Here is a 12181-nt window from a genome sequence, read left to right as displayed (position 1 = left end):
CGGTCCCCCTTCTTAAAGAGAGGGACCACCACCCCGGTCTGCCAATCCAGAGGTACCGCCCCCGATGTCCACGTGATGCTACAGAGTCTTGTCAACCAAGACAGACCCACAGCATCCAGAGTCTTAAGGAACTCCGGGCGTTGAATTGACTCCGACCATGAATTGATTAACGTGGAGCCCGACTTAAACAAGTTGAAAAACTTATTGGGGTGTTACCATTTAGTGGTCAATTGTACGGAATATGTACTGTACTGTGCAATCTAATAATAAAAGTATCAATCAATCAATCAATCAATCAATCTCATCCATGTTCTATCTACACTTCTGTAAAAATGTAATTATCACTTATTCTTCTGTTGTTTGGATACTTTACATTAGTTTTGGATGATACCACACATTTAGGTACCGATCCGATACCAAGTAGTTACAGGATCATACTGTTACGCCTTTGTCGCATGGCTGCGATTGTCGTGTTCCCCTCCAACGCAGGAAACAAGCAGGTAAGATTAAGCTTTCTTTAATAAATTAAACGCAGGACGAAAATACAAAACTAAGGATGCTAGCAAGCGTGGAGCTAAAACAAAACCAAAATGTCACCAACGGTGGAAAAACGAGGAATTGTATTGTGTAGAATTATCTCGAGAGCGAGGAGAAAACCTGGAGAACGTAAACATTGACCCAGCAACTACTGCTAGGTGACAGGAAACTATGAAGGGGAGTGACTAACCCAAACACCTGGTGGGAACACTAATTGCAAAACTAAGACAGGTGAAGAGGATCAGTGCCCATGGAAACCAAAAGAAAACAAGGACCAGACTAAAACAGAAAAACTACCAAACCCAAACCATGCCATGACCTGGCTGACGGATCATGACACATACATTGGTCATATTCCAAGTCCTCATGTGTCCAGGGGCATATTTCCTGAGTTAATAAACATAAAAAGGAAAAAAAAAATGTTTAAAAAATATCGATATAATAGGGATGTATAGATATAAAGGATATATCGCAGGTTTGTCTCTGTGTGATATCAATCAATCAATCAATGTTTACTTATATAGCCCTAAATCACTAGTGTCTCAAAGGGCTGCACAAACCACCACGACATCCTCGGTAGGCCCACATAAGGGCAAGGAAAACTCACACCCAGTGGGACATTGGTGACAATAATGACCCAGTGGGACGTCGGTGACAATGATGACTATGAGAACCTTAGAGAGGAGGAAAGCAATGGATGTCGAGCGGATCTAACAGGATACTGTGAAAGTTCAATCCACAATGGATACAACACAGTCGCGAGAGTCCAGTCCAAAGAGGATCTAAGACACAGCAGCGAGAGTCCCGTTCACAGCGGAGCCAGCAGGAAACCATCCCAAGCGTAGGCGGACCAGCAGCGCAGAGATGTCCCCAGCCGATACACAGGCGAGCACTACATGGCCACCGGATCGGACCGGACCCCCTCCACACGGGAGAGTGGGACATAGAAGAAAAAGAAAAGAAACGGCAGATCAACTGGTCTAAAAAGGGAGTCTATTTAAAGGCTAGAGTATACAAATGAGTTTTAAGGTGAGACTTAAAAGCTTCTACTGAGGTGGCATCGCGAACTGTTACCGGGATGGCATTCCAGAGTACTGGAGCCCGAACGGAAAATGCTCTATAGCCCGCAGACTTTTTTTGGGTTTTGGGAATCACTAATAAGCCGGAGTCCTTTGAACGCAGATTTCTTGCCGGGACATATGGTACAATACAATCGGCAAGATAAGATGGAGCTAGACCGTGTAGTATTTTATACGTAAGTAGTAAAACCTATAAAATGAAAAATGACTATCGTAAAATTCGCTTATACGTTCTCACACAGTTGCTTTTAACTGCGTGCATTACATTACTGGCGTTTCTCACTCCTTCTCGTCCCTCCTTCTCACAGAGATGTAAAACTAGCCCGCCTTCTTACATACGTCACATACTGAGGTAGCAGCATGGCTAACGTTAGCTGAGGCAGGTCGTGCAAGCGGAGCAGAGATTGTGACAATACAAGAGAGAGAAGGTGCGAAACTGATCACAAATGGAGGAAGAACAATAAATGCCCAAAATAAAGAGCAGGGGATCCATCATCTGGCGGTGGTTTGGCTTCAAGCGGGAAGATATTAAGCAGACAACAGCAATATACAAAGTATGCAGCAGAAGTGTTACTACAAAAAGGTAGCAACACTATTAATTTGTTCTTTCATTTAAAAAGTCACCCGTGAGAGAATGAAGAGTATTTAATAAATACACTTTTGGTCAATTGACTTAGTTGTGATTTCCCTCTCTGCATGAAAGTTTAAAAGTAGCATATATGAATGCAGTATGAAGAAGAATGTTTGAATGTAGACACATAGAATCATCATACTGCTGTCATTATATGCATCAAGTGTTCATTCAAGGCCAAGGCTAAATATCGTAATATATATCGTATATCGCAATATGGCATAAAAATATCGCGATATTAATAAAAGCCAATATCGCCCATCCCTACGATGTAATTCATACTAGTATCAATGAGATACGTTATTGTACTCGATATCATTACAGTGGATGTACGGACTCGATCCACCCATGGTGTTTGTTTACATTCAGGCGCTAGCTTTGTGAGCTACTGTATCCTCTTACGGCAGATTTGGGCAAAATAAGGCCAGGGGGCCACATGCGGCCCGTTAAGAGTCATCTAATGAGTTACTATGGTCCTTTAAATAGTTACTATGGTCATCTAATGAGTTACTATGGTCCTTTAAATAGTTACTATGGTCATCTAATTAGTTACTATGGTCCTTTAAATAGTTACTATGGTCATCTAATTAGTAACTATGGTCATATAATTAGTAATTATGGTCATCTAATTAGTAACTATGATCATCTAATTAGTTACTATGGTCATCTAAATAGTTACTATGGTCATCTAATTAGTTACTATGGTCCTTTAAATACTTACTATGGTCATCTAATTAGTAACTATGGTCATCTAAATAGTTACTATGGTCATCTAATTAGTTACTATGCTCATCTAATTAGTTACTATGCTCATCTAATTAGTTACTATGCTCATCTAATTAGTAACTATGGTCATCTAATAAGTTACTGTGGTCATCTAATTAGTTACTATGGTCATCTAATTAGTTACTGTGGTCATCTAATTAGTTACTATGGTCATCTAATTAGTTACTATGGTCATCTAATTAGTTACTGTGGTCATCTAATTAGTTACTATGGTCATCTAATTAGTTACTGTGGTCATCTAATTAGTTACTATGGTCATCTAATTAGTTACTGTGGTCATCTAATTAGTTACTATGGTCATCTAATTAGTTACTGTGGTCATCTAATTAGTTACTATGGTCATCTAATTAGTTACTATGGTCATCTAATTAGTTACTGTGGTCATGTAATTAGTTACTATGGTCATCTAAGTAGTTACTGTGGTCATCTAATTAGTTACTGTGGTCATCTAATTAGTTACTATGGTCATCTAATTAGTTACTGTGGTCATCTAATTAGTTACTGTGGTCATCTAATTAGTTACTATGGTCATCTAATTAGTTACTGTGGTCATCTAATTAGTTACTGTGGTCATCTAATAAGTTACTATGGTCATCTAATTAGTTACTGTGGTCATCTACTTAGTTACTGTGGTCATCTAATGAGTTACTATGGTCATCTAATTAGTAACTATGCTCATCTAATTAGTTACTATGGTCCTTTAAATAGTTACTATGGTCATCTAATTAGTTACTATGCTCATCTAATTAGTTACTATGGTCATCTAATTAGTAACTATGGTCATCTAATAAGTTACTATGCTCATCTAATTAGTTACTATGGTCATCTAATTAGTTACTGTGGTCATCTAATTAGTTACTATGGTCATCTAATTAGTTACTGTGGTCATCTAATTAGTTACTGTGGTCATCTAATTAGTAACTATGGTCATCTAATTAGTAATTATGGTCATCTAATTAGTTACTATGGTCATCTAATTAGTTACTATGGTCATCTAAATAGTTACTATGGTCATCTAATTAGTTACTATGGTCATCTAATTAGTTACTATGGTCCTTTAAATAGTTACTATGGTCATCTAATTAGTAACTATGGTCATCTAATTAGTAATTATGGTCATCCAATTAGTAACTATGATCATCTAATTAGTTACTATGGTCATCTAAATAGTTACTATGGTCATCTAATTAGTTACTATGGTCCTTTAAATAGTTACTATGGTCATCTAATTAGTAACTATGATCATCTAATTAGTTACTATGGTCATCTAAATAGTTACTATGGTCATCTAATTAGTTACTATGGTCCTTTAAATAGTTACTATGGTCATCTAATTAGTAACTATGGTCATCTAAATAGTTACTATGGTCATCTAATTAGTTACTATGCTCATCTAATTAGTTACTATGGTCATCTAATTAGTAACTATGGTCATCTAATAAGTTACTATGGTCATCTAATTAGTTACTGTGGTCATCTAATTAGTTACTATGGTCATCTAATTATTTACTGTGGTCATCTAATTAGTTACTGTGGTCATCTAATTAGTTACTATGGTCATCTAATTAGTTACTATGGTCATCTAATTAGTTACTGTGGTCATGTAATTAGTTACTATGGTCATCTAAGTAGTTACTGTGGTCATCTAATTAGTTACTGTGGTCATCTAATTAGTTACTATGGTCATCTAATTAGTTACTGTGGTCATCTAATTAGTTACTGTGGTCATCTAATTAGTTACTATGGTCATCTAATTAGTTACTGTGGTCATCTAATTAGTTACTGTGGTCATCTAATTAGTTACTATGGTCATCTAATGAGTTACTATGGTCATCTAATGAGTTACTATGGTCATCTAATTAGTTACTATGGTCATCTAATTAGTAACTATGGTCATCTAATGAGTTTCTATGGTCATCTAATGAGTTACTATGGTCATGTAATGAGTTACTATGGTCATCTAATTTGTTTCTATGGTCATCTAATTTGTTACTATGCTCATCTAATGAGTTACTATGGTCATCTAATTAGTAACTATGGTCATCTAATAAGTTACTATGGTCATCTAATTAGTTACTGTGGTCATCTAATTAGTTACTATGGTCATCTAATTATTTACTGTGGTCATCTAATTAGTTACTGTGGTCATCTAATTAGTTACTATGGTCATCTAATTAGTTACTATGGTCATCTAATTAGTTACTGTGGTCATGTAATTAGTTACTATGGTCATCTAAGTAGTTACTGTGGTCATCTAATTAGTTACTGTGGTCATGTAATTAGTTACTATGGTCATCTAATTAGTTACTGTGGTCATCTAATTAGTAATTATGGTCATCCAATTAGTTACTGTGGTCATCTAATTAGTTACTGTGGTCATCTAATTAGTTACTGTGGTCATCTAATTAGTTACTGTGGTCATCTAATTAGTTACTATGGTCATCTAATGAGTTACTATGGTCATCTAATGAGTTACTATGGTCATCTAATTAGTTACTGTGGTCATCTAATTAGTTACTGTGGTCATCTAATGAGTTACTATGGTCATCTAATGAGTTACTATAGTCATCTAATGAGTTACTATGGTCATCTAATGAGTTACTATGGTCATCTAATTAGTTACTATGCTCATATAATTAGTTACTATGGTCATCTAATGAGTTACTATGGTCATCTAATGAGTTACTATGGTCATCTAATGAGTTACTATGGTCATCTAATGAGTTACTATGGTCATCTAATGAGTTACTATGGTCATCTAATGAGTTACTATGGTCATCTAATGAGTTACTATGGTCATCTAATTAGTTACTATGCTCATCTAATTAGTAACTATGCTCATCTAAATAGTTACTATGGTCATCTAATTAGTTACTATGCTCATCTAATTAGTTACTATGGTCATCTAATTAGTAACTATGGTCATCTAATAAGTTACTATGGTCATTTAATTAGTTACTATGGTCATCTAATTAGTTACTATGGTCATCTAATGAGTTACTATGGTCATCTAATGAGTTACTATGGTCATCTAATTTGTTTCTATGGTCATCTAATTAGTTACTATGGTCATCTAATGAGTTACTATGGTCATCTAATGAGTTACTATGGTCATCTAATGAGTTACTATGGTCATCTAATTAGTTACTATGCTCATCTAATTAGTTACTATGCTCATCTAATTAGTTACTATGGTCATCTAATTAGTTACTATGGTCATCTAATTAGTTACTATGGTCATCTAATTAGTTACTATGGTCCTCTCATGAGTTACTATGGTCATCTCATGAGTTACTATGGTCATCTAATGAGTTACTATGCTCATCTAATTAGTTACTATGGTCATCTAATTAGTTACTATGGTCATCTAATTAGTTACTATGGTCATCTAATTAGTTACTATGGTCATCTAATGAGTTACTATGGTCATCTCATGAGTTACTATGGTCATCTAATGAGTTACTATGGTCATCTAATGAGTTACTATGGTCATCTCATGAGTTACTATGGTCATCTAATTAGTTACTATGCTCATCTAATTAGTTACTATGGTCATCTAATTAGTTACTATGGTCATCTAATTAGTTACTATGGTCATCTAATTAGTTACTATGGTCATCTAATTAGTTACTATGGTCATCTCATGAGTTACTATGGTCATCTCATGAGTTACTATGGTCATCTAATGAGTTACTATGGTCATCTCATGAGTTACTATGCTCATCTCATGAGTTACTATGGTCATCTAATGAGTTACTATGGTCATCTCATGAGTTACTATGGTCATCTAATGAGTTACTATGGTCATCTCATGAGTTACTATGGTCATCTAATGAGTTACTATGGTCATCTAATGAGTTACTATGGTCCTCTAATAAGTTACTATGGTCATCTAATTTGTTTCTATGGTCATCTAATTAGTTACTATGGTCATCTAATGAGTTACTATGGTCATCTAATGAGTTACTATGGTCATCTAATTAGTTACTATGCTCATCTAATTAGTTACTATGCTCATCTAATTAGTTACTATGGTCATCTAATTAGTTACTATGGTCATCTAATTAGTTACTATGGTCATCTAATTAGTTACTATGCTCATTGTTCATATTTGGCTATTTTTTTTGTATCTTTGTTTCGTTTCACTTGATCATAAAACATGTGGCTGGAGGGGGGGGGGGGTGATGTTCATATGTTGTCAATATTCATTGTTTTACCCTTCATAGTTAATATTGTAAATCCCTCATTCTTTATTTTCATGTACATTCTGTGTCTCATTCAGTAGAAAATGTAAAATTCCATTCCGTTTTTTCAAGCAGTTGGTCATAACCTTGTTAGCATTTAATCAGACATTATTGTGAGGTTTTGTATTAGTGTTTCTGATAACAGGACCCAAGCTCACATTCTGTACAGCAGATTTTCACAGCTTATGATGGATAGATATACTGGCCCCCAGACACATCTTTTTCTCTAAATTTGGCCACTTGAGTCAAAATAATTGCCCAGGTCTGCACTACGGTGTTCGGTGAAGTATGTTTAGCTATTCCTCGTCCTGCAGAGATGCAACTTATATGAAAAGTTACTTAATTTGTCGACGTAGAGCCGTGGATTAGTGATTTAGAAGTAGCTAAAACACTGCAGATGGATGTTTGCTGCTAGCTAGCTAGCCATGTCTTAAAGTACCTCATCCTGAGGATGTTTCGGTGTTATAACTTCACCTTTATTGTCAGTTTTTAGGCCAACATGCGTCCGTTCTCCCTTTTCTGTCTACACACTGTGTCTGCTTGTAAGTACTCTGTGATTGTGCACTGCCGAACATGCTCGTAAAACCAGCAATGTCACGATGACGTGCCGTCATGCTTGGGAACCGCTACTTTCCAAGCGAGTAAAGTACCGTTTTTACTTCATTAGCACCATGATGCTATACTAGTACCGCTATACCGTACAACACTAGAAAGTACAATATCCCGCATGTCATGTGATCATCAATCCCCCAACCTCACCTGCACTCGAGCTTCCGTCAGGTCGGTCCTCAGCGCCAGCTGCTCGCGGGCGTACACGTCTGGGTAGTGAGTCTTCTGGAAGACCTTCTCCAGCTCCTCCAGCTGGTAGCTTGTAAACGTTGTGCGATTGCGCCGCTTCTTGCCTTTGTTGCTCTCAACCTCGTTTTTGTCCAGGGGGCTGGAAAGATCTGAACCCGGACGCTCGCTCGGCCCCTTCACGCCACTTTCCTTCAGGTTTAGGTAGCTGCCTTCCATCCCGGGGGCGTCGACACCAGAGGGCAGCTCGGACTCTGTCAGGCCGTTGTTGTCTTTTCCTGCGTCAACAGATGAAAGGATAGGTGAGAGTCATGCGTTTTTTTTTATTTGGATTGTTTGAATACTGAGAGAAGCACATTGATGTATTGTTATTCCACTACCGATGCATATTGATGTCTTGTTATTCCACTACTGATGCATATTGATGTCTTGTTATTCCACTACCGATGCATATTGATGTCTTGTTATTCCACTACTGATGCATATTGATGTCTTGTTATTCCACTACCGATGCATATTGATGTCTTGTTATTCCACTACTGATGCGTATTGATGTCTTGTTATTCCACTACTGATGCATATTGATGTCTTGTTATTCCACTACTGATGCATATTGATGTCTTGTTATTCCACTACTGATGCGTATTGATGTCTTGTTATTCCACTACTGATGCATATTGATGTCTTGTTATTCCACTACTGATGCATATTGATGTCTTGTTATTCCACTACTGATGCATATTGATGTCTTGTTATTCCACTACTGATGCATATTGATGTCTTGTTATTCCACTACTGATGCATATTGATGTCTTGTTATTCCACTACCGATGCATATTGATGTCTTGTTATTCCCCTACTGATGCATATTGATGTCTTGTTATTCCACTACTGATGCATATTGATGTCTTGTTATTCCTCTACCGATGCGTATTGATGTCTTGTTATTCCATTACTGATGCATATTGATGTCTTGTTATTCCACTACTGATGCATATTGATGTCTTGTTATTCCACTACTGATGCATATTGATGTCTTGTTATTCCATTACTGATGCATATTGATGTCTTGTTATTCCACTACCGATGCATATTGATGTCTTGTTATTCCATTACTGATGCATATTGATGTCTTGTTATTCCACTACTGATGCATATTGATGTCTTGTTATTCCACTACCGATGCGTATTGATGTCTTGTTATTCCACTACCGATGCGTATTGATGTCTTGTTATTCCACTACTGATGCGTATTGATGTCTTGTTATTCCACTACTGATGCGTATTGATGTCTTGTTATTCCACTACTGATGCGTATTGATGTCTTGTTATTCCACTACCGATGCATATTGATGTCTTGTTATTCCACTACTGATGCGTATTGATGTCTTGTTATTCCACTACTGATGCGTATTGATGTCTTGTTATTCCACTACCGATGCGTATTGATGTCTTGTTATTCCACTACCGATGCGTATTGATGTCTTGTTATTCCACTACCGATGCATATTGATGTCTTGTTATTCCACTACCGATGCGTATTGATGTCTTGTTATTCCACTACCGATGCGTATTGATGTCTTGTTATTCCACTACTGATGCATATTGATGTCTTGTTATTCCACTACTGATGCATATTGATGTCTTGTTATTCCACTACTGATGCATATTGATATCTTGTTATTCCACTACTGATGCATATTGATGTCTTGTTATTCCACTACTGATGCGTATTGATGTCTTGTTATTCCACTACCGATGCGTATTGATGTCTTGTTATTCCACTACCGATGCGTATTGATGTCTTGTTATTCCACTACCGATGCATATTGATGTCTTGTTATTCCACTACCGATGCGTATTGATGTCTTGTTATTCCACTACCGATGCGTATTGATGTCTTGTTATTCCACTACTGATGCGTATTGATGTCTTGTTATTCCACTACTGATGCATATTGATGTCTTGTTATTCCACTACTGATGCATATTGATGTCTTGTTATTCCACTACCGATGCATATTGATGTCTTGTTATTCCACTACCGATGCATATTGATGTCTTGTTATTCCACTACCGATGCGTATTGATGTTTTGTTATTCCACTACTGATGCATATTGATGTCTTGTTATTCCACTACTGATGCATATTGATGTCTTGTTATTCCACTACTGATGCGTATTGATGTCTTGTTATTCCACTACCGATGCGTATTGATGTCTTGTTATTCCACTACTGATGCATATTGATGTCTTGTTATTCCACTACTGATGCATATTGATGTCTTGTTATTCCACTACCGATGCATATTGATGTCTTGTTATTCCACTACCGATGCGTATTGATGTCTTGTTATTCCACTACTGATGCATATTGATGTCTTGTTATTCCACTACTGATGCATATTGATGTCTTGTTATTCCACTACTGATGCGTATTGATGTCTTGTTATTCCACTACTGATGCATATTGATGTCTTGTTATTCCACTACCGATGCGTATTGATGTCTTGTTATTCCACTACTGATGCGTATTGATGTCTTGTTATTCCACTACTGATGCGTATTGATGTCTTGTTATTCCACTACTGATGCATATTGATGTCTTGTTATTCCACTACTGATGCATATTGATGTCTTGTTATTCCACTACTGATGCATATTGATGTCTTGTTATTCCACTACTGATGCGTATTGATGTATTGTTATTCCACTACTGATGCATATTGATGTCTTGTTATTCCACTACTGATGCGTATTGATGTCTTGTTATTCCACTACTGATGCGTATTGATGTCTTGTTATTCCACTACTGCAGGGGTTGGGAACCTTTTTGTCTGAGAAAGCCAAGAAGCCAAATATTTTAAAATGTTTTTCCCCAAGAGCCATATAATATTTTTTTTAACACTGAACACAACTAAATTTAAGTAAGACCAACATTTCCAGAGTATAATAGGTCTCTTATTCTTTGTATTAACATTGTTATTCTGAAGTTAAGTGCGGAGGGGGCGTGGCCTGCGGGCCTGCAGCAAAGCGGGATGTTGCCAGGACCGGCCTCGAAATCAGCGACAGGTGTGTAGGAGGCCCACCTGGGCCTTTTTATCTAAACACATGTCGCTCTGTTATAAGCAGCAGCCAGGAGGAGGGACAGCGTTGGGGCTGGAGCCAGAGAGCGAGTGAGGACAGAGAGAAAAAGACAATTGCTGGAAAGCAACTGAGAGACTAATTGAAAAAAAACAACAATATTTTAACCGTAAAACAGGCTCTCATGACATCAATATGCATCAGTAGTGGAATAACAAGACATCAATACGCATCAGTAGTGGAATAACAAGACATCAATACGCATCAGTAGTGGAATAACAAGACATCAATACGCATCGGTAGTGGAATAACAAGACATCAATATGCATCAGTAGTGGAATAACAAGACATCAATACGCATCAGTAGTGGAATAACAAGACATCAATATGCATCAGTAGTGGAATAACAAGACATCAATACGCATCGGTAGTGGAATAACAAGACATCAATATGCATCGGTAGTGGAATAACAAGACATCAATATGCATCAGTAGTGGAATAACAAGACATCAATATGCATCAGTAGTGGAATAACAAGACATCAATATGCATCAGTAGTGGAATAACAAGACATCAATACGCATCGGTAGTGGAATAACAAGACATCAATACGCATATATATATATATATATATATATATATATATATATATATATATATATATATATATATATATATATATATATATATATATAGCAGTGCAATATTTTTTAGCAATGCTCATCAAGTACTATTTTCCTTTTTTTTTTTTAGCACTTTTTAGACGGACGTGCAAACTGACTGCAGGATTGGTGCTAGCAACAACTGTCCAATAATGGCTTTTTTGCCATTATCCGATATTCCGATATTGTCCAACTCTTCATGACCGATTCCGATATCAACATATATATATATATATATATATATATAGTCATGGAATCAACACATTATTCTGCCTCATTTTGTTGTGATGCCCTGCTGGATGCATTAAACAATGTTACAAGTTTTTCCAAAATAAATCAACTCAAGTTATGGAAAAAAAATGC

At 36.6% G+C, this 12181-nt stretch overlaps 1 protein-coding gene across 1 annotated transcript in view; it reads right to left on the bottom strand.

The window, feature by feature from the left end:
• Positions 1-12181, bottom strand: part of LOC133562859 (homeobox protein aristaless-like 4) — a 105882-nt gene that overhangs the window by 30839 nt on the left and 62862 nt on the right. The window contains exon 2 of the mRNA XM_061916663.1: positions 8037-8350. Within this exon, the coding sequence (XP_061772647.1) occupies positions 8037-8350 (314 nt within the window). The remainder of the gene's footprint in view (positions 1-8036; positions 8351-12181) is intronic.

The sequence above is a fragment of the Nerophis ophidion genome, linkage group LG12, assembly GCF_033978795.1.
Source record: "Nerophis ophidion isolate RoL-2023_Sa linkage group LG12, RoL_Noph_v1.0, whole genome shotgun sequence".
NCBI classification, from domain to species: domain Eukaryota; kingdom Metazoa; phylum Chordata; class Actinopteri; order Syngnathiformes; family Syngnathidae; genus Nerophis; species Nerophis ophidion.
The sequence above is the reverse complement of the archived record's forward strand: the minus strand, read 5'-3'. Positions and strand labels throughout refer to the sequence as shown.